A 24199-nucleotide genomic window follows, 5' to 3' on the forward strand; every position below is an offset into this window, starting at 1 on the left:
AATTTCATGTCCTGTATTTAAAAAATAAGCCACTGAGTCCAATTAGAGCTGTCCATATATGCAAAGGTATGTGGTCATCCACCTGTGAGGGACCATCCCCTTAAAAATAATGCTCCATCCCATAACAGTCATCAACTGTCAAATAGTTTCTCATCTTAGGGGGTCATGTGCCCCTCCCCTATCCATGCTAAAATGTTGATTGGTTTGATATTATGTAGGTATTGTGTAGGCAACCACACGTGCTAAACTCATGAGTGCAAACATCTTGTCATATCCAGAAGACACTGAGGAGCAAACTTTTAAAACTGTTTAGTTTCAACATCATGTCTTAGACCATATAAAAACAGCTAACCCGGTTTTAATACCAGGTAATACCAGGTGCCAAGTAAGCCAGGTGATTACTATATCTGTCTGCTTAACCATGTTATTACTACATCTGTTAATTTGAAAGGTCTACAGAAGGTCTCCTCAATGTTTTCATTCCTGCCTTCCTCTTAAGGATGGCACCTGCCCAGATGCTATGCTTTCTGAGGTAAATGTGCTGCCTTCTTCAGCACTCTCTTGAGGGCCTTCTTGATCTCTGTGTTCCTCAGACTGTAAATCAGAGGGTTTACCATGGGGATAAGGATGGTGTAGACCACAGACAACACCTTGTCTTGCTTTGTGGAGTGCTGAGAGCTGTGGTGCATGTACACAGAGAAGACTGTGCCATAGAAGAGAGTCACTGCTGCCAGGTGGGAGCCACATGTCTTGAATGCCTTGACACAGCCTTTGAATGAGGCCACTTTCAGGATGGAAACTGCAATGAATACATAGGATAAGAGAATTACAAGGAAAGAGCCAAACCCAACAAAAACAGCTGCCAGGAAAAGAACCAGCTGGCTGATGAAGGGATCAGAGCAAGACAAGGGAATGATCTGAGGAATGTCACAGAAGAAATGATGAATGACATTTGGCCCACAATAGTCGAGATTAAAACAAGCAACTGTTTGAACAAAGCTACTCAAGAATCCACTCCCGTAGACACCAGCAACCATCCTCCAGCAAAGACTGGGAGCCATGATGGCTGAGTACTGCAGAGGGCTACCAATGGCCACATACCTGTCATAGGCCATGGCAGCGAGCAAGCAGCACTCAGATGCACTCATCCAGGCCATAACAAAATACTGAGTGGCACAAGCAATGAAGGAAATTGTTTTCTCTGCTTTTANGAAGTCTGAAAGCATCNTTGGGNTGATAGAAGAAGAATANCATATATCTATAAATGACAGGAAACTGAGAAAAAAGTACATGGGTGTTTGTAGGTGAGAGTCCATTCTGATGAGGATGATAAGGCCCAGGTTCCAAGTCAGAGTAATTAGGTAGGTCCCTAGGAAGACAGGAAAAAGGATGAGCTGAAGCTCAGCTTGGTCGAAGAGCCCCAGGAGGACAAACATGGCCACAGAGGTGTAGTTTCCATCTCCCAACACAGATCTGCTTGGCATCATCTGCTGGGGAAAGGTGAGAAATTTTGTTATTTTTCATCTCTGAACACCCCACTTCACCCCACTACACTCCAAAATCTTGGGCATGATGCCTCATTGTTTCTCGGTAAAATACATCAATTTCTGCCTTTTTAAAATTTAGGAATAGTAGCATGGAAGACAATGTTTTTGGTGAGTTGATAAGTAAAAGCATTGTATAAAAAATCCAATAGCCGGATAAGATGTAAAACTCCCGTATGGAGGCATAATTATATTCAAGAGACCCTGTGTAGGATGGAGAAGAGATATAGTCATGTGCACTCTTACCAGCTAAGTGCAGGAAGAAAGGTAGAGTCTTGAAAGACTCCTGGGAGTTAATATATCTTTATCAACAGAACTTATCTCAGAGACACTGCTGTGCAAATGAACTGGGCAATGAGAAGGTCATTAAAAGTGCTGTCAGTAACAGGAGAATGAGGGCTGAGAAGACACTTCTATTGGTTCATGTTCCTAAGCATGAGGACCTGAGACTTCATGCAGGTAACAGCACCCACACAGAAGTCAGGGTCTGGCAGAGTATTTCTGTAACCTCAGAGCTGAGCATATGGGGCCAGTGCAGACAGGGAGATATTGTAGCTGTCTATCCAGTCTAGCCATTTTTGACAATATTTAGTGAGAGAACTTGTCTCAAAAGCAAATTAAAAAACAAAAGATCAAGTAAATGAACACCAAAGTGGGTGGCTACCAAGAAAGATACCTAACATTTGGCCTTTATACACATCTTCAAACACACATGCACATATCCACAAAAATATATGCATACATTACACACACACAAACACACACACACACTCTCTCTCATACTAACCTGTACATTTTACATAAACTATCAGGAAAGGAGGATAAGAGCAGGGCTGCTGCCTGCTCTCCATGAAAGGAAGGGTGATTTGTCCTCCTTGAAGAAGATGAAACTATAAGGTAGCACATTAGCTTTCAAAATGGCTGTAGTAACTGATAATCTGGATTTCCGCTTTACATAGCAGCACCTGATAAATATGTACCCATGGAGCTCCAAGAGAGAAAATTGCCACAGCAAACCACACCTGGGTTTATCTGGCTTAAGCCTGACATGATATCACTCATCTCAGAGGTATCATTATAGTTCCATGTTGTTTTCTCCACCCAAAGGTATTGCTATTTCTACTAAGCCTTGTTTCCAGTTGCCTCTTGTTAATGAAAAAGGCTTAAGTTTTCTACTTTTATTTCAGAATAGAGATTGTCCAGAGGTAGTTTATCTTGGTTCCCTTTCCCCTAGATTTTCTCATCATTTTTTTTTTGTATAATATATTTTCCTCACTCAACCTCCATTTGAGCTTACTTAGGGGAGGACATTTAATGATAACATCAAAAAATATTGAAAAGAAAAGGACATTGAACAATAACATCAAAAACTATCCCTGATATCCTCCTTTCCTTTAAGACTTCTGACTGACAGCTCTTCATAATATTAACTTACATGACATTGAAAAAGCAATCATGATTAAGCCAATCATCGTCAGAGACAAAATATGAAGAACTTTGTCTATTAGGAACGATGAAGATGGAACTAATCTCAAAGGACCAAGCACTGCATTGGTTCCTCTTTTCCCTTCTTTCTCCTGCTTCCCACTCTTCTTTTTCATTTTGCTAATCCTAGTCTCACATTCAGAAGTTTCTCATAGTCAGATCTGGTGGTGCATCCCAGTAGCCACACCACTCAGGAGGATAAGAAAAAGAATTGCATGAGTTCACATTTCAAGACCAACTTGTACAACATAGTGAGATCTTGTCTCAAAAAATGTCCCTCAGTATTGGCCATGCAAATGTGTGTGAACATGTACACCTGTAGAAACTACAGATTAATGTTGGGTGTCTAGATTACTCTCTATTTTAATTTTTGAGAGAGGGTCTCTTGCTGAGCCTGGACTTCTTCACGTTGGCTAGATTGGCTGGCCAGAGAACTTTAAGAATCCACCTATCTCTGCTTCTCCAATGCTGGGATTACAAGTGCATGTCACAATACTTGATTTATTACATGGATGCTGACATGCGAACTCATGTCCTTATGGTTTTATGACAATCACTTTACAACTGAGCCATCTTTCCAATTTGGACATAGAATTCAAAAAACATTTGTAATTGGAACATAAAAAATAATGACATGACCATGCAATGCTTCTGTACATCTTGCATTTTACAATGCTGAAAGCAGACAAAACATATTTATTTTTCAAGTATTTATCATTTCTATATTGTAAAAATATTAAAAATAATTTCTTTTAGCCTTTTGAAATTTCACTAAATTACAGCTGCCTATATCTATCCTACCGTGTGAAAGCAATCTTAAACAAAATGAGGAAAGTAAGAGATACTTTCTGACTTCAATTCTAGGATGTTAATCAAAATATACTAGATTTTCTGTGTAGAGAGAAATAGTTTTTTAAATGTAACTTTTCTCAATGAAAGAAATCAGATAGGTAAAGTGCCTCAAAATCAATCCACAGCTCTTATTCTGAGTCTGTGTTCTCAGACCTCAACATCAACTGAATAAGGAAAGGCTTTTACAGACCACCCATCTGGTCCTCATTCGCTATATGCTAACTATATTCACACAGTCTACATATTCAGAGCAACCTTCTACAGATGTGATTGCTGTGTTAAAAATTGCACAATCCAATTACATAGTGAAACCTAGCATTGAAGGATGATTAGATAAAGTTATTTGTAAATCTATAAAGTTGTATCTGGATCTGAGCCCCTTGACTTATTTTGTTATTGCATCTCTAAGAGACTTACTTAGAGTTTTTGAAAAGGTTTCTTTTCTTGTGATCCAACTCCCTCTTCTTTGTGGTGCACCCAGGTATTCTGAAGTGACCAGTAAATGGTTCCACTTCTGGTTCTGGAGCATCTATCTCATTTTCTTACTATTTAAGTTCAGTAATTGATTTATTGTTTGCAAGGTTGGACTTCATTTTCTTCAGCAGTGAGCCAGATGTGGAGCAAGAACCTTTTAAGTGCTTGAGGATTTTCTCTGTTGCATCTAAGAAAAGAGTTGAATGCACAACTCACACAAAACATAAGCAATTAAAGCCACACAAACTGTTAATAACAGGTCTCCTGGGCTATAGAGGAGAGAACAGCTTTAGAAAGGGTTCCCTGCCCAGGCTCTTCACTCTCTTGGGAAAGCATTCATCTTTTGAGACATTTGGAAGTCAACAAACCTTTATTTCATTCTGAAAGTATCTTAGAGTTCATATAGAGGTCATGCTTAACCTTGCTATCCACTATGCCAGTTTTCTATAGAAACCATTGCTACTTCTCTCTGCAACTCTGAGTCAGACTCCCTGTAATGGACTCTCAAGTTCTCTATTTTCATATTCTAGGCCAATTCTCTTAACTTTTAAATGAGACTGCATGAATGGAACATGTTTAAAAAGATGTCACAGATATTTGGAAATGAGAAGTGATAAATAGATCTCTCCTTCCCCTCATGTTTGTGTAGCTCAATCAATGGTTTAAAGAGTAAGAAAAAGACTGAAGGAGCATAAGGTCAGAAAAGAAGCGGCAAAGAGTAGGAATGAATTTCTAACTTAGTAATGGGTTTAGAAAAATTAGAAAAGACAAATAATATATGAAGTTCCCAAAGCACACACCAAGACAGAACCCTTCCTCCTCCCTTTACCTGATCGTGTGATCTTCTCTATCCAAATGCACAGAAAGAAAAATACAGCCCAATGAAATCAAGGAGAAAGCTTAAGTAGTATAAATGCCTGAGAAAACACAAACATAAGGCAAATGGAAATGACGAAGACAGTGTAAGACTTGAGAACTGAATTCATACAGGAGATAACAATGTTGAAGAAGACTTACACTGTAATGAATATCGAATTGAAAAACCCAAATAATCTAATTAGAAACTCAAAGGAAAGCCTTATATGTAGAATGAATCAAGCACAAGGAAGAATATCTGGTCTTAAAGACAAAATTGAGAACCTAGACCAGATAAGAAAGGAGTATGAAAAAAATTATGAAAACAAAGAAGAGATTAGATGTGGCATGGTAGGAGCCTGTAGGTTGGGATATAGGTAAAGATGATCTTAAGTAGAAGAAGACTAGAAATTGACTGAAGTGCATCAAAGAAGGCCAGAATAGATTGGGGCATTAGGTGCAGGAACTGGGTTAGATCTGAAGTGTTGGGGAAATGGAATGGATGGGGAGGGCAGGAAGAATCACTGGACTAGACTTTGTAGCCCAATTTTGATACAGAACTAGACTTGTTTATGAAAAGTAAAGTCAACCTTTTAAAGACAGAAGCATGAAACCTTGCATTTCTAGTCATGGACTGTGGTTGATTGGTCTTCTGCTAGTGCTCCTAGAGGCACTCACGTATGATCTGTGGAACCATGCATGTGTTGGGAAGGCTTGGCTCTGCCTATGAGCCTCCTGTCTCCTAGGAGACACTAGCTTAGCAAACTGTTCCAAGAGCTAATGGGATTAAGTAGACTAAATATATTAGCAAGGACGGGCTTCAGTACCTCACTGTGTAGATATGATCTTACCCCTTTGTTTTAGCTTTCATGTGTGTGTGTGTGTGTGTGTTTGTGTGGTGTGTATCATAGTCAGGAGCCCATGGACCTGGTCCAATTTCCTTAATTATAGGCTACTCTATGTCTTTTGCTGGTGTGGTGATAGGTAGTAGGAAAGGCTGTTTGAACACAAAAGGAGTGGAAGGCCTAGCAACCTGGTTATTTTGCATACATTTTCAAATGAAGGGTCAGTTTTCAGCCATTGTCCACCTTGTGCATGTTCCTGCTGCCTTAATTTCTATGGTTGTTCAATGATAATCAGTTCACTTCTTTCTGACTTTTCCTAACCACCTGTGTTGTTGCTATGACAGAACACTTAACAGAAGCAATAAGCTGGGGGAAGGATTTACTTTGTCTTACAGTTTCAGAGAATTTAGTCCATTATGGAGAAGGTATGATGTTGTGGTGGTAACTAAAATATGTGGTATATATAACAATAACCTTGGCATTTTGCCATGGTGCTCTGTAAAAGGCAGAGGCAGTATCTTGTACTGTTTTGTGTATTTTGTGGCCCCTCTACCCAGTAACTTGGAAGGAGGTATTCCAAAGACAAGAAAACTTTATTTTATAAACTCTTAGCATGCAGTATATATATAAATATAAATATATATACTTTATATATAAATATATATATATAAAATATATATATATACTTTTAAAAGCAAATTTTTAAAAAGATGAAATGTATATACGTTGTAATAAACTATCATTAATGATAAGTAAAATAACATGGTAGTTTTGACTGTATGAGTCAAATTACTAACATTTATATTAAAATCCTGTGGTTATTTAATTTGTTCAGCACATATTAAATGCATTTGTGAAGCTGGGTATTATTCTGATACCAAACAAACCAAGTTCAGCAATTAGTGACTAAAAATAAGGTGACCAAGAGTATGCTGTAAAATCATCTTTCTCATTTAGAAACCCAAAGAGACAGATTTATAACATCACAGAAAGAATATGGATGTGAGACTCCAACCTTTCTACTCTGAATCTTAAGATCTCTGACGGAGGAAAATAACCTTTAGCGATGAGAGAAGGACGCAGTTAAACTCACCTTTCAGCAAAGATGTGCTAGTAGTCAGCTACCCATTTCTATGAGATGCCTGACGGAATTAGCTGATAAAGAGAAAAATTACATGGCCACAGTGTAGGCAGTTGTAGTGCAAGACTTGACAGTCCCATTGCTTTAGGGCTGGGATGGAAGCACTGGGTAGTAATTGTGAGAGCATACTGGAATAAACAGCTTACATCCTGAGCCAGGAGGCAGACAGAAAAGAATTTATTGGGTCCACTGGGTCCACAAGTCCTTGCATGCTATGTCACTAACAACCATTGACTAGATTCCAATCTGTTAAAGATTCTACCACCTCCCAAATGCCTCATTCTGGGAATCCAGTTGGTAAAACATGTCCCTTTGCAGACAAAACATAGTACACACCAAATGCCTAATGAAAATGCAGGCCATAGTGGATATATTCATTACCTTAACATTACATACATTAGTTTGAATAAGAATACACTCACAAAGTTCATATATTTGGATGCTGGTCCCCAGCTAGTGGCATAATTTGAGAAGGATTAGAAGATGTGTTGATGTGGAAATTTCTGATTTCTTTGGAGACTCAATTGTGTCATGTGATTTGTTTTGATACTGTCTTATGAGAGGACGTATATGAGAGGATGCTTTGCTGAAGCTGGTCTTTGCTAATGACACTGGAATTGGCATTGATTTGCCTTGCTTTCCCTAATGGTCGTTTGTCATGACTTCATATAGAGAATCACATCAAAGAACTTCTCATGATATTCCAGCAGTTTCTTTTCCCTTCTGCTGACTCTGTCTGATTGGCACAGCCTTGTGGTTTCTTCTGGATTGAGTTACTGCTGTTGATTTGTGTGAACTGAACTGCTGACATCCTGATAATGCAGATTTAGTTCACCCCAAAGAACCATTTCTAAGCAGGTCCACATCCTCTTTTGTTCTATTTACTTTTCCTTTCCACTACATCTGGTGGGTGATAGGCTAGATGTGAGGATAGAGCATTAAGTACCCTTTCAAAAGCAGGTTTTGAAAAATCTAAGCCTACAGCATGTCCTTGTTGGAGTGTAGCAGAATTTTAGCAGAACTGTTGTGTGTGAAATGAATCTGGAGTGATGGCACTTAAGCTTTGAAGTAGCCTTTTGTCAGTGACTGTTATTTGAGATTTTATGGGTGGGGTTGTTCTTTTGAAGGGCTCTCAGAGCCTTCATATAACTTAGTCTGAAGACACGCTTGGCAAACCAGAGAATCTCTTATGGCTGAGAATAGCTTGGATGATGGGCCTTTCAAGTCAACCCCTAGATCATCTAAGAAGAATTTGGTATGCCAAAATTGACTTACTAAAAGTGCCTTTTGTATAACAGTAGAAAGAGCTTCTAGGAAGCTGTCAGTGTTCAGTCCTTGAGAGGCTGATCCACTGCAGCTGAGAAGCCTAAATCCATCCTACAGTATCTCTCTTTTCTTCTATCAATCATCCTGCACAACCCTGAACACATTGACATTGGAGGAGGTGTGTCATTAGGGATGTGATTTGAGGTTTTATTGTTATAACCCCATGTCTGTCTGCTTGGCATGATGAGCATGAACCAACACTCTAAAACTGTAAGCAAGTCCCTGATTAAATGCTTTCTTTTATAACAATTACCTTGGTTATGGTGTCTCTTCACAGCAAAAGCACAGTAAAAACGACATCATTATTTCACACACACACTATATATATACATATATTATATATATATATTATATGTATTGTGTTGATCCCCATAAATAGAAAGAATCATGATCTGCAAATTTAAAGTGATGTTAAGTAAAATAAGTTAATGAAATCAAAGTCAAATAGATGCTTTAAGAAGGCCAAGCTGCAGAGTGACTCAGAGGAAGAGCTCATGATTATTATATAGGAATCCTGGGGGTCAAGCCACAGCAAGGTTACAAAACTAGGATAGAGTACTTAGGTGGGCAAAGTAGAAATCTCATGCATGCCCTTCTGTCAGAAAACTACCAAAGATAACATATATGGTACAGAACAATCTGTGAGTCTCCAAAGATGCAAATCCATCAACACTAAAAAATGTTAAATGCAGAAAGAATGCCGGTTTTGTCTTGTAGCAAAAGCAGGAACTAGATGGGAAATAGTTGGCACTTGGTAGTGGCATCTGTCACAGGATACAAGAGGTAACAGGAGAGTAGGTCAGTGATACAGGGCTTTTTAGAAGCTAGATCTTTTGGGTGGTTCACAATGCACATCCAAGTAGCATTTAAGCCCACATGTATTTTCATTTGTATTGTAGGCTGAGGGTCAAGCTCAGGGGTTAGATGTCCCCTGAAAGTCAGTTTCTCAGCTCACAGTTATCAGAAATGTACCAAAAGTCAGATATAGCTTTTCTTTCTTTCTTAAAGATTTCATAAGAAAAAAATGTATCCACATTTCTTGTTTGTAAAACCAAAATTTTATTAGAACAATAAAAACTCTGCATAGAATAAGCCATACTTTATGCATGCCAATTTTCCTATATATGCAGACACTGAAGCAAAGTCTAACATCATAGCTTTATTTCAGGACTTGTTTGCTTTTTTACTTCTAGAATGTGGTCCATAAAAGTCTGTGGTCTGCCTGTCTTCCAGTTAGACAATGCCAGCTATCCATCTGGCCTGGCAGCTCTGAAGAGAGATGCTTCCACAGCCAATTTGCAAAGGTTCCAAGGCCTGATTGTGAGTGACTGCTGTGGCTATTCCTGTGCTTGTGGGAAGAGGGACCAGTAAGCAGTATGTAACTATACTTTTGGCAACTTTATTGGCTCTTTCCCCTACCACTCTCTCCCATCCCTTACAAAGCCCCAAATTCTAGGTAGGAGAAAAAGAAGGTTAGAGGGGAAAAGGGGTGTCAATATTGCTAAACTGCTTCCTGCTGATTAGGGGTGTTGAGTTTCTTGGGGCAAGTTCAATCTTCATCTGCAGGATATCTCCTCCAGCAACCAGGGAACCTGCAAACAACAGTCAATGGCAACCATCAACAGCAGCCGCAGGGGGAGCAATAGCTGCCAACCCCTCTCAGGCTTTGGTATTTTCAAATCCTCTCAGGAGTCCCCAGAATTTCAAACATTAACTATCTTCAGCTGGCAAAATGATACCCTGCCAGAGCATGAGACAAAGTAGTTAGTTGCTGTGGACAACCTGATGCACCCCAATAACCCACATCTGGGATTCAAACAAAAATATATTCAGATAACTTATCAGTATTTTTAAAGAAACCAAAATTCTCACTACAGCAGTACTGTGCATGGGCTTTTCCAGCATCAAAAAGAGCAGGAAACATGAGGAAGTGAGGATGGAATGAAAACAGTGAAGCTCAGGAAGATTTTGCTTATAACATACAATGAGAGCATCATATATGCAAGCAGGATGGCTCCCCTGCTGGGTTTTTCATCAAGGGGAGGGGGAGAAACCAATTCTGTGAACACTGGTTAGTAAATGATTACTCCTTGTGTGGTTGACTAAAAATTAGTTTAGCCTTACATTTGTCCATTGTTTTTTTAATTAAAACTGTGTGTTCATTCATGCCTTCAGAGTGTTATGGTATGTGCTTGTTATCTTCTTTCACTTTGCAGAGCCCTAGGATAGAATGCAATCTGTCACATTTAGTGACAAGTGCCTTTACCACTGAACTACCTCACTTGTCAAGTTTTTTTTTTTTTTAGTCCACTACAACCATTGCATCACTCAATCATTGCTCAGAAACATAGAACAATATGATGGAGAATGTCAGACATATACAGGTATGTCCTAGAGTTTTAGGTGTAGCATATCACTGTAATATTGATTACGTGGTGACTTTTAGTGCAATGTGTGAGGAGCCGCCCTTGCAATCGCCATTACAAGATGGCGCTGATATCCGGTGTTCTAACTAGTAAACAAGTAGTCTGTGCATGTGCTGGGGTATTTTCCCATGCCTTGTGCCCTGCCTGTCCCGTGGCGTCAACTGGGCTGATAATGAGCAGCCAGTCAGGGTGAAACACGTCTCCAACCGCTCTTTGTGGGTTATAAAAGGACTGAGTTTCCTGTATTTGAGGTCTTCCTGATAAGTAAGCAATAAAGCTTTGCCGTAGAAGGATCCGGTTGTCCGAGTGTGTTTTGCTGGCGAAACGTTACAAGGACAGCAATGAGTCCTCATAGAGCAAACTTGACCAGATGCCAGAGATATCAAAATAAATTTGATGGCTGATTCAATTAGCTATTTCAAACCAGGGCAAACTGTCTGTGTTTAGTGTAGGACAGTAAGAAATTGCAGGGTCCCTCATGTTTTTCAGATATGGTTATTGGCCATGCCTTTTATAGATGCCCGAAACAAGCTGGCAAAATACTAAGTAAATAGCAATTTCTTGCCATCATTCTTCACGATTTAAATCATGCCCTTTTCTCTTAGGATATGGTTGATGGATGCAAGTATATGACCCCAAACTCACTAATTCTTAGCATCAATTTCATTAGAAAGAAGCCAGTCATTTAATTTTTATTTTTTTAAGAAGGTGCAGTCAAGGCAATGCATAATTCTATTTCTTATAAACAGGAACTCCTAGCAGATCCTTCTTACCTGTTTAGAAACACAGAACAGTGTATGGTCATGATGTAGTTTGTAGGACACTATGTTATGCTATTTGTTATCACAAGGATTTTGGATCCTATGTGGGAAATCTTCTCTATGGGCATAGTTCTATGAATTAGCAGTCTCCAGTCTTAATGTTTCTACAATTGATGTTTCTCAAATGCCTGTGCATAGGACAATAAATAATGAGACAGTCATTGTGTAACATGGAAACTATAACCCTATGGATCCTAAAGGAGTTTCCATGCATCAAATGAGTTGGTTCATGCAAAATATTGTGTGATATTTTGGGGGTATGTGGGGGTTTTGAGACAGGGTTTCTCTATATAGCCCTGGCTGTCCTGGAACTCACTCTGTAGACCAGGCTGGCCTCGAACTCAGAAATCTGCCTGCCTCTGCCTCCCAAGTGCTGGGATTGAAGAGGTGCACCACCACTCCTGGCTTATTGTCTGCTTCAAAGTAAAATTTTTTCTCCAAAAGGCCATGAATTTTGTTACAGTCCAGCCGTGTGTATATTATTGTGGGCAACAGCAATTGTGGAAAAACACATATATTAAAAATTTCAGATTCTGTGTCCCTAGTTGCAGACTGTCTTTTTCTGCAACCTCTTCATAGCATCTTTGATATCTCTGTTCCTCAGACTGTATATCAACGGGTTCAACATGGGAATCACCACAGTGTAGAAAACAGACACAAATCTGTCAAAACTGGAGGAGCCACCAGAACTTGAACTTAAATAGACAAAGATACTGGAGGTGTAGAATAGGGAAACAGCTGTCAGGTGAGAAGCACAGGTGTTGAATGCCTTGGATCTGCCCTTAGCTGAAGTGATCTTCAGGATGGACAAGACAATATAGCCATAAGATATCATGATAACTAGCATGTTTACAAATCCAAAGATCATTGTTAATATGGCAGTTAGGACTTGTACAAAGAAAGTGTCTGTGCAGGACAGAACTAACAACTGTGGCATGTCACAAAAGAAGTGCTTGATGACATTAGTTCCACAGAAGTGGAGACGAAGCAAAGCAAACAACTGTAGTAAAGAAGCAGTGAGCCCAGAGAGATAGGATGCCAGCACCATCAGTACACAAAGAGTGGGTGACATAATCGATGCATACAGAAGAGGGTTACAAATAGCAGCATACCGGTCATAGGCCATGGCTGCCATGAGACAAGACTCACTCAACCCCATGGTGGAAAAGATGAAATTCTGAACAATGCAGCCCACAAAACTGATAGTTTGCCTTTCCTGGAAAAAGTTTGAGAGCATTTTTGGGACTGTACTGGTAACATAGCAAAGATCTATGATGGAAAGGTTACACAGGAAGAAATACATGGGAGTGTGGAGGTATGAATCCATTCTTATTAACACAATGAGGGACAGATTCCAGGTCAGAGTTGTAATGTAGATGAGCAGAAATGTGACAAAGAGCAGTATTATTATTCTGGGCAAATCTGTGAATCCCAAGAGGATGAACTGGGTGATCTCTGTGCTGTTTCCCCTGGAAATCATTTCCCTGGTGTTTCTAAGATCAAAAGGGAGACAAGAAAATACATAGTTGACCAGGGTGAAATCATGGCATTACAATTTTCACACCATATGTCTTTTTTCTAGGATCGCTGAAAAAGAAGAAATGCTTCATTGTCCCATGGAAAGAGCCAGTCATTCTTCTCTAATTGTCAAGAAGACACTGAGAAGAGTTGGGGAAAATGGGGGAATCTGATCAAAATGCATTGTGTCAAAATCTTAAAGAATTAAAATCAATGAGAAATAGAGCCAGACATGGCTGCCCATGCCTTCAATTCCAGAACTCAGGAGGCAAAACCAGACAAATTTCTGAGACTAGCTTGGTCTACATAGTGAGTTCTAGGCCAGCCAACACTATAATAAAAAAGAAAAGATTTATTCTAATAATGAAAGATATGAAATAATTTAGCACATTTATAATCATTTCTGAAGTCCTTTAGAGATATATTTAAGTATCCAAACTGGAAAATACTATAATGTGTGATTCTGCTATGTTTTGTTGGAGTGAGATCATGAATATAAGTTTACCTCAGCAGTCTTCACAGAAAGCACTCCAAAGGAGTTGCGTATACTTCACTATTTTGTGTCCCTAAGATTATCTTAATGTTAAAATTTGTTGCTTCTTGAAAAATTGCATGAGATGTGGGAGTTGAAGTGAATGGAAATCTGGACCTGATTGCCTGGGGAGGGGGCATGTAGGGGTTATCTCCAGGAAGAGACAGAGACCTGGGATAGGGAGGATCAATGGGTGTGTTCTTACAATGTGGGTGTTCTTAGATGTGATTCACAGCACTAGAGATATGGAGCCTGGGGAGGATGCCTCCTGTGGCCAGGCAGGGACCTTGAGGGAGCAATAGGGACACCAATCCATTCATAAAATTTTCAACCCAAAACTTATCCTGTCTACAAGAAATGCAAGGACAGGGGATGGATCAGAGACTGTGGGAAAGGCCAACCAATAACCAGTCAAACTTGAGACCCATTCAATGGGCAAGCACCAATCCCTAACATTATTAATGATACTCTGTTAGGCTTGCAGACAGCAATAAGTTGTCTTCTAAGAGGCTCCACCTAGAAGCTGACTCAGAAAGATACAGACACCCACAGCCAAATAGAAGATGGACTTGGGGATTCTTATGGAAGAATAGGAGGAAGGATTGAAGCCCTTAAGGGGATAGGGACTCCATAGAAAGACCAACAGAATAAACTAACCTGAACTCTTGTCAGCCCTCACAGACTGAACCACCAACTTAAGAACATAAATGGGCTTGACGTAGGCATCACCCCACACATATAGCAGGTATGCAGCTTGGTCTTCATGTGGGTCCTGAAGAACTGGAGTGGGAACTATCCCTAAAGCTGTTGCCTGTACATGGAATATATTCTTCTAGCTGGGCTGCCTGGTCTGGCCTCAGTGGGAGAGGAAGTGACGAGTGTCACAGAGACCTGAAGCTTGAGAGTGGGGAGAAAACCAGAAGAGCCCCCACATGATCAGAGGAGAAGGAGGATATAAATAATTCACTTAAAGAAATACAGGAGATTTTATTCTCTGGTGACTGTCTAAGGTGGGACCAGCCAGGAGCACACAGGCCGCAGGAGCAGTAGAACAGCTAGGACAGGGCCCTTCCTGCCTCCATCTGCACCCAGGAGCTGGGGCTGTTCTGCAGATCTCTGTGCACGAATCCTGCTGGGGAAGAGCTGGTCTCCCAGGAGTGCTGACACAGGCTTATAGGCCCACAGGAGGGATAAAGTTCAAGCCAGATACAGCAAGACCAATTAACACCAGAGATGATCAGATGGTAAAAGGCAAGAACAAGAACCTTACCAACAGAAACTAAGGCTACATGGCATCATCAGGACCCAGTTCTCCCAGCATGGCAAGTCCTGGATACCCCAACACACAAAAAAGAGCAAGATTTGTATTTAAAATCACATCTCATGATGCTGATAGAGGACTTTAAGAAGGACATAAATAGCTCCCTTAAAGAAATACAGGAGAACACAGGTAAACAGGTAGAAGCCCTTAAAACACAAAACAAAATCACAACACAAAAATCCCTTAAAAATTATAGGAAAACACAACTAAACAGGAGAAGAAATTGAACAAAACCATCCAGGATCTAAAAATGGAAGTAGAGACAATAAAGAAATCACAAAGGGAAACAACTCTGGAGATAGAAAACCTAGGAAAGAGGACAGGAGTTATAGGTGTGAGCCTCACCAACAGAATACAAGTGATAGAAGAGAGAATCTCAGGTGCAGAAGACATCACAGAAAACATTGACAAACAATCGAAGAAAATGAAAAATGCAAAAAGCTCCTAACCCAAAACATCCAGGAAATCCAGGACACAATGACAAGACTAAACCTAAGGATAATAGGTGTAGAAGAGAGTGAAGATTCCCAACTTAAAGGGCCAGTAAATATCTTCAACAAAATTATAGAAGAAAACTTCCCTAACCTAAAGAAAGAGATGCCCATGTACATACAAGACACCTACAGAACTCCAAAATGATTGGACCAGAAAAGAAATTCCTCCTGTCACATAAATGCACAAAACAAAGAAAGAATATTAAAAGCAGTAAGGGAAAAATGTCAAGTAACATATAAAGGCAGACCTATCAGAATTATACCAGGTTCCTCACCAGAAACTATGAAAGCCAGAAGATTCTGGGCAGATGTTATGCAGACCCTAAGAGAGCACAAATGCTGGTCCAGTACTATACCCAACAAAACTCTCAATTACCATAGATGGAGAAACCAGGATATTCCATGAGAAAAACAAATTTACACAGTATCTTTCCACAAATCCAGCCCTTCCAAGGATAATAAATGGAAAACTCCAACTGAAGGAAGAAAACTATATACCCTAGAAATAGTAAGAAAATAATCTTCTTCTTCTTCTTCTACTCTCAGGTGTAGAAGATACCATAAAAAATATTGACACAATGGTCAAAGAAAATAAAATGCATAAAGACTTCTAACCGAAAACACCCATGAAGTTCGGGAGAAAATGAAAGGACCAAATCTATTGTGATGCATCTGTAGCTCTTAACCTCTTTCCTAGGTTTTCCATTTCCAGGGTTGCCTCTATTTGTGATTACTTTATTGATTCCATTTTCATTTTTAGGTCTTGGTCTGCTTTGATCAATTCCTTTTTTTTTTCATTGTGTTTCCCAGTATTCAAGTATTCGTTCGAGGGATTTACTTGTCTTGTCTTTAAAAGGAATAGAAAAGGAATAGAAGAAAGCAAAGATTCCCAGCTCAAATGGTCCGACAATATCTTCAACAAAATCATAGAAGAAAACTTCCCCAATATAAAGAAAGAGATGGCCATAAATGTACACAAAGTCTACAGAACCCCAAATATAGTGGATTAGAAAAGAAAATTCTCCTGTCATATAATAATCAAAACACTAAATGCACAGAACAAAGAAATAATATTAAAACCTGAAAGGTTAAAAAAAAAGGCTGCGTAAACATATAAATGGCAGAATTATCAGAATTGCCCCAGACTTCTGAACAAAGACTCTAAAAGCTAGAAGATCCTGAACAAATGCCAGGCAGATGCTAAGAGACCATAGAGGCCAGCTTACAAAATTCACAATCCACATAGATGGGGAAACCAAGATATTCCATGACTAAACCAAATTTGAACAACATCTTTCCCCTAATCTAGCCCTTCAGTGGATACTAGAAGGAAAACTCCAAAATGATGGTAAGTACACCCAAGAAAATAAAAGAAATTAATCATCTTACAACAAACCTAAAAGAAGAGAATCACACATAATACCACCTTAAACAACAAACATGACAGTAACTGTCTTTAATATCTTTCAACATCAACAGACTCAATACCTCAATAAAAAAACAAGCTAACAGACTGGATATGCAAGCAGGATCTAACATTTTGCTGCATACAAGAAACACAATGACAAAGACAGACACTGTCTCAGAGTTAAAGGCTAGAAAAAACTTTTCTAAGTAAATTGTCCCAAGAAACAAGCTGGAGTTGCCATTCTAATATCCAGTAAAATAGACTTTCAACCAAAAGTTATCAAATGAGATGGGGAATGACATTTCATATTTATCAAAGGAAAAAACCACCAAGTCTTGATTCTGAACATTTATGTTCCAAATGCAAGGGCACCCACATTCATAAAAGAAACTTTACTAAAGTTCAAAACACACATTAAACTCACACAAAAAAGTGAGAGATTTCAACACCCCACTCTCGTCAATGGACAAGTCAGTGAAACAGAAACCAAACAGAGACACAGTGAAACTAATAGAAGTTATGAACCAAATGGATTTAACAAATATGTATAGGACATTTCATCCTAAAACAAAAGAATATACCTTCTTCTCAACACCTCATGGTACCTTCTCCAAAACTGACCATATAATCAACCACAAACAGACCTCAACAGATATAAGAAGATTGAAATATTCCTATGCATCCTCTCAGATCACCATGGACTAAGGCTAGACTTCAATAACCACAAATACAACAGAAATCCCACATACCCATGGAAATGGAACAACTCTCTACTCAATGATAACCTGGTCAGGGAAGAAATGGAGAAAGGAAATAGACTACAGAATTCAATGAAAAAAGAAGACACAGCATATCCAAACTTCTGGGACACAATGAAAGCAGTGCTAAGAGGAAAATTCATACCCTAAGTGCCCTCATAAATAAACCGGAGATATCCTCGATTAACATGACTACACACCTGAAATCCCTAGAACAAAAAGAAGTAAACATACTCAGGAGGAGTAGATGACAGGAAATAGTTTAACTCAGGGCCAAAATCAACCAGGTAGAAACAAAGAGAACAATACAAAGAATCAACAAAACCAAAAGCTGGTTCTTTGAGAAAATCAACAAGATAGATAAATCCTTAGCCAAACTAACTAAAAGGCTCAGTGACAGTATCAGAATAACAAAATCAGAAATGAAAAGAGAGACATAACAATAGAAACAGGAAATTCAGAAATTCATCAGATCTTACTACATAAGCCATTTTCAACGAAACTGGAAAATCTAGATGAAAGTGAAGGGAAACAATCTAAACAGTCCCATATGCCCTAAGGAAATAAAAGAAGTCATTAAAAGCCACCCAACAACAACAACAACAACAACAACAAAGCCCAGGGCTAGATGACTTCAGTGCAGAATTCTACCAGACCTTCAGAGAAAACCTAATAATACTGATACTCCTTACCTATCCTATACAATTGAAACTGAATGAACACTATCAATTCATTCTATAAAGCCACAGTTACTCTGATACCTAAACTACACAAAGACCCAGCAAAAAGTCAGAACTTCAGACCAATCTTGCTTATAAATATTGATGTAAAATACTTAATAAAATTCTAGCAAGCTGAATCCAAGAACACATCAAAAAATCTCAATTTCATACGACAAAACAAAAAACCCAGGGTAGCAAAATCAATTTTTCACAATAAAAGAATTTCTCAGGGAATCATCACCCCCTGACCTCAAGCTGTATGTCAGAGGATTAGTGATTAAAACCTCATGGTACTGGTACAGAAACAGACAGGTCAATCAATGGAATAGAACTGAAGACTCAGAAATAAGCCCAGACACTTATGGACACTTGATCTTTGACAAAGAAGCTAAAAACATACAATGAAAAGAAAGAAAGAAAGAAAGAAAGAAAGAAAGAAAGAAAGAAAGAAAGAAAGAAAGAAAGAAAGAAAGAAAGAAAGAAAGGAAGAAAGGAAGANAAAGAAAGAAAGAAAGAAAGAAAGGAAGAAAGGAAGAAAGGAAGAAAGGAAGAAAGGAAGAAAGAAGAAAGAAAGAAAGAAAGAAAGAAAGAAAGAAAGAAAGAAAGAAAGAAAGAAAGAAAGAAAGAAAGAAAGAAAGGGTCTTCAATAAATGGTGCTGTTCTAACTGGCAGTCTGTATATAGAGAAATGAAAATAGATCCATATCTATTGCCTTGCACAAAGCTCAAGTCCAAGTGGATCAAAGACCTCAATGTAAATTGGATATACTGAATTTAATGGAAAAGAAAGTGGCATAGGGGGAAATTTCTTAAACAGAACTCCAATGGCTCAGGCTCTAAGCTCAACAATTGATAAATGGGACCTTATAAAACAGAAAAATTGTAAGGCAAAAGATACCATGAATAGGAAAAACTCACAATCTACAGATTGGGAAAAAAAAACTTCCCTCATCCTACATCCAATAGAGGGCTAATACCCAAAATATATGAAGAACTCAAAAAGCTAGCCTCCAAAAAATCAAACAACACAATCAAAAAATGGGGTACACAGCTAAACAGAGAATTCACAGAAGAGGAAACTTGAATGGTAAGAAGCACTTAAAAAAAAAAGAAATGTTCAAAGTTCTTATTCATCAGAGCAATGCAAATCAAAATGACCCTGAGATTCCATCTTATGCCAATCGTGATGGCTAAGATCAAAAACTCAGTTGACAGCAAATATTGGCAAGGATGTGGTGAAAGAAAAACACTCCTCCATTGCTGGTGGGATTGTAAACTGGTGCAACCACTCCGGAAATCAGTCTGGTGGTTCCTTAGAAAATTGGAAATAGACCTATCTGAAGACCCCCGCTACATCACTCCTGGGCATATACCCAAAAGCTGCCCTACCATACCAGAGCGACATGTGCCACATGATGTTCATAGTCACCTTATCTTTAAGAACCAGAAGCTGGAAACAACCTAGATTTTCCACAATGAAAGAATGGATACAGAAAATTTATTTCATTTACACAATGGAATTCAGATATTAAAAATGAAAACACCAGGAATTATGCAATCAAATGGATGGAACTAGAAAATATCATCTTGAGTGAGGTAACCCAGGCCCAAAAGGACATGCATGTTATATACTCACTAATAAATGAATATTATTCAAAAAGTACAGACTATCTAGGATACAACCAACAGAATTTAAGAACTTTAACAGCAGAAAGGCTGCATGAGGATGCTTAGTAGGGGTAAGAAAATAATCACTGGAGGCAAAGGGAGGGAGGTATTTAGGCAGGAGAGGGGAGGGGGAGGGGGAGGGGACAAGAAGAACAGGATCAGGTAAGGGAGGGGGTGGGGAGGGACAGAAGAGAAGCCCAGAGGCCAAAAGAATGAGTGGAAATATGGTGCCTCAGAAGGTGGGAGGTAGGGAGACACTCTAGAAAGTACCAGAAACTTGGGAGGTGAGAGATTCTCAGGACTCAATGAGAGTGACCTTAGATGAAGTGCCCAACAGTAGGGAGAGGGAACTCAAAGAGTCCACCTCCAGTAGATAGATAGGGCCTCAAGAGGACAGATGGTGTTACCAACCAACAGTCAAAGTTACTGACCCAGAAGTGTTCTTGTCTAAAAGAACTGCAGGGAGAAAAATAGAGAAGAGACTGAGGGAAACATCTAGTGATCAGCCCAACTGGGGGATCCACCTCATGGGGAGACCTGACACTATTACCAATGCTATTATGTGTTTACAGACAGGAACCAAGCATGGCTGTCCTCTGAGAGGCCCAACAGTAGCTGACTGAGACAGAAGCAGATACTTACATCCTATAGATGGAACAAGCAGAAGAGGAGAGTGACCCCATAGGTAGACCAGCAGTCTGAACTAACCAAGATCCCTCGGAGCTCTCAGACACTGAGCCACCAACCAGGCAGCATATAGGAGCTGGTTCAAGGCCCACCTGCCTAGGCCCTGACACATATAGTAAAGGACTGCCTGGTCTGCCCTCAGGGTTGGGGGAGGTCTGGTGGAGAGGGAGCACCCTCTCAGGGACAGGGGCGAGGGGGAATGGGATGAAGAACTGTAGAAGGGGGGACAGGGGGGCAGTAATGGCTGGACTGTAATTAGAAAAGAAAAGAAAAGGAAAGGAAAGGAAAGGAAAGGAAAGAAAAGAAAAGAAAAGAAAAGAAAAGAAAAGAAAAGAAAAGAAAAGAAAAGAAAAGGACAACCTTGAAACAAGCTTTCAGAGACTGACGTTCCTTAGTTAAGACAACACTTCATTTTGTGAAACTCATGCTTAGACATTGGTATAGGAAACTTTACCGAGCTTTTTGTAATGAACTTACAACAGATATAAGAAAATATACAAATATATCCAGCTTTGGATGTGCTGCTAGGAATATCATATTTTGGTTACTTTGGTTTAATTTTAGGTTTACTTTGGTTTAATTTTGCTTTTTAAGAACTTGGGGATCTGTTTATTGTGTTTTTAAAATTTTTTTTTGAAAATTTCACTTTTAATGGACACATAGTTGTACATACTTGTGGGATACAGTGTGACATTTTAGTAGTGTTTATAATGTAAATGACAATTTGGTATATGATGTAACAATCAGATTAGAGGTACTGGCATATCATCACTGCAAATATTCATTATTTCATACATACATACTATTTATATATACTTACATTACTCTTAGAGTGAGGCTAACACAATTTTTCAGTACAGACTGTACATAAGAGCAAATAAAGCCATCTTTAAATTGTACACTTTTACAGATTACATTACCCCAAATCACCAACAACAGGCAAAACTCCTGACTCAGCAACTCACTTAATTTCACTACTATTTTATGCATTCTGGTGACAGAGCAGCCAGCCTTATTGTATTCACTTTAAGCTGGGGTGCGGTGGAAGACTGACAAGTTGAGGATGATTTTCTTTATTATAATTTTATATGATATAAACAATCAAATAACTATCTTGACATTTGTTATGTTACATTTTAGAAAAGTTGGAGAAAAGGAAATACTTCTAAGTATACTCACTTTCTTTGAAGATGATTTTGCATGAGTTTTCCATTTTTCAAGATGAGTGAAGCAAGAACTGAGTCATGTAAACACCAATATAAACACTCATTGGAGATTTTCTTTTGTGGATATAGTTAATCAAGACCCATATCAATCTTTGTCTAATAAAAACATGCTCAGGTGCACTGAGGCAAAGCTGGAGCTACTATTCAATGAGAATTCAAACAAAAAAGCTTCAAAGAGACTACCAGACCAGTTCCATCTGCCAGGGCTGAGCATCTACCACGCCTGGGTTGCCTACATCATATTCCAGGAGTTACTAAGGCTTATGTCCCAGTCTCTGGAGCTAGAACAACAGGGGCTGTTTGCAGTATTCCAACAGGGCTAATGGACTTGTGTATGAGCACTCTGCTCATTTTTGTCTCTTGCTTCTCAGTAGTCATGAACCAAGGTTCTTTATTTAAGTGGAAATGAAACTACTATGATTTACAAAGCAAAATCCCCAAGGGCAAACATTAAAAGTGTCCTTTGGGTAGGGGAAATTGGGAAACAGAGACAAACATGTTTTGATCTTTTGAAATTCCCCAGAAACTCAGTAAATAACTGATTTTAGGAAAAGTTTTCAATTAGCAATAATCATGCCTCAGATAAACCTCATTGGCTACGATACTGCCACTGCGCAAAGCTAAATAACTGATTTTAATTCAGCTATCAATTATTTACTTTCACATTGAGTCATATTTCATATATACCATTTTATTCAAATCAGTCCTATTTTCCAAATTTTATGGGTGAAAAACCAAGAGAGTAACCAATTTCAAGGTCATATCCTCAAGACATTACATAATTAGAATTCAACAGTATCACCTACCTCATGGTAATACCCGGATTTTCCTGGATTTTCCTGAATATTCTTTTTACAGTTCAGAGAACTTGAGTCAAGAGTAAAAGAACCCAAGGAACTGTCCTAAGGAGAAGGTGAGGAAGTGAGGAAGAGGAAAGAAAGCATAACAGGGTGTTCCTCAGTAAGTGCCCATGGTATTACTGGCAGCATCGCCCAGTCACTGAGATTTAACTAGCCACAGTTAATGTCGAAGATTGCAGTTACCTATTTCTTCATCAAGGTTACTTTTCAGAATGCCCATTGCATTCTTAGATAGGTCTTTTGGGGGCACAAAACCACTGTTAATGTGTAGCAGTGGAGATGGCCACCACTGGGATTCTCTTTAATGTGTCATGGAGAGCAGAGGTCATTTGCCCTCTGGTTCCTAATTGTCACGGCGTAGCTGTCTCTGTAAGTTTGAAGGCCTGCATCAACATGCCCTTCTGACCCCATGCTCCCTTTCCATGGGCTTGCAACAATCACAGAATTATAGCCCATCTGACTGCCCTTAGAGTCATTTGACCTGGAGAGGACACATGCACAGGCCTAGTTCAAAATCTGTTTCTGGAGGTAAAACCTGAGGGCAGAATTTTCCAAAACGGCACAGCAAGCTAGTAACACTGATTGGCAATAAACTAGGATGGATACATGTCATTGCTTACATAGAACTTTCAATTCTGATGCATAATTTTCTCATACATTTAATTCGAATGAACAAGCACGGCAATCCCTCAAAGTGGACATGGGATCATTTCCCATGTATGTGAGAAAAACAAGGCTTCAAGGAACAGGTGGGAGCAATTCAGAACAAAGCCAGAACCTAATGTCAAATAATGGGAGTTGGACTTTGACTCTAGCACTTAAAGATATGTGACTTTGAATATATACTGTCTTAGTCAAGGTTTTTATTCCTGCACAAACATCATGACCAAGAAGCAACTTGGGAAGGAAAGGGTTTATTTGGCTTACACTTCCATACTGCTGTTCATCACCAAAGGAAGTCAGGACTGGAACTCAAGCAGGTCAGAAAGCAGGAGCTGATGCAGAGGCCATGGGGGGATGTTCTTTACTGGTTTGCCTCCTCTAGCTTGCTCAGCCTACTCTCTTATAGAACCCAAGACTACCAGCCCAGAGATGGCACCACCCACAAGGGGCCTTTCCCCCTTGATCACTAATTGAGAAAATGCCTTACAGTTGGATCCCATGGAAGCATCTCCTTAACTGAAGCTCCTTTCTCTGTGATAACTCCAGCTGTGTCAAGTTGACACAAAACTAGCCA

At 39.2% G+C, this 24199-nt stretch overlaps 2 protein-coding genes and 1 pseudogene across 2 annotated transcripts; all 3 read right to left on the bottom strand.

Moving 5' to 3' along the window:
- Positions 1 to 445: 445 nt before the first annotated feature.
- Positions 446 to 1487, bottom strand: LOC110285216 (olfactory receptor 5A1-like). The gene has a single exon (XM_021151192.1). The coding sequence runs from the start codon at positions 1485 to 1487 to the stop codon at positions 519 to 521; it is 969 nt and encodes a 322-aa protein (XP_021006851.1). The 3' UTR covers positions 446 to 518.
- A 10823-nt stretch (positions 1488 to 12310) lies between these two features.
- Positions 12311 to 13249, bottom strand: LOC110285913 (olfactory receptor 5AN1-like). The gene has a single exon (XM_021152392.1). The coding sequence runs from the start codon at positions 13247 to 13249 to the stop codon at positions 12311 to 12313; it is 939 nt and encodes a 312-aa protein (XP_021008051.1).
- Positions 13250 to 22606: 9357 nt separating this feature from the next.
- On the bottom strand, positions 22607 to 22724 carry LOC115030055 (annotated as a pseudogene).
- Positions 22725 to 24199: the final 1475 nt, after the last annotated feature.

This window comes from Mus caroli, chromosome 19 (genome assembly GCF_900094665.2).
Source record: "Mus caroli chromosome 19, CAROLI_EIJ_v1.1, whole genome shotgun sequence".
In the NCBI taxonomy this organism is placed as follows: Eukaryota; Metazoa; Chordata; class Mammalia; order Rodentia; family Muridae; genus Mus; species Mus caroli.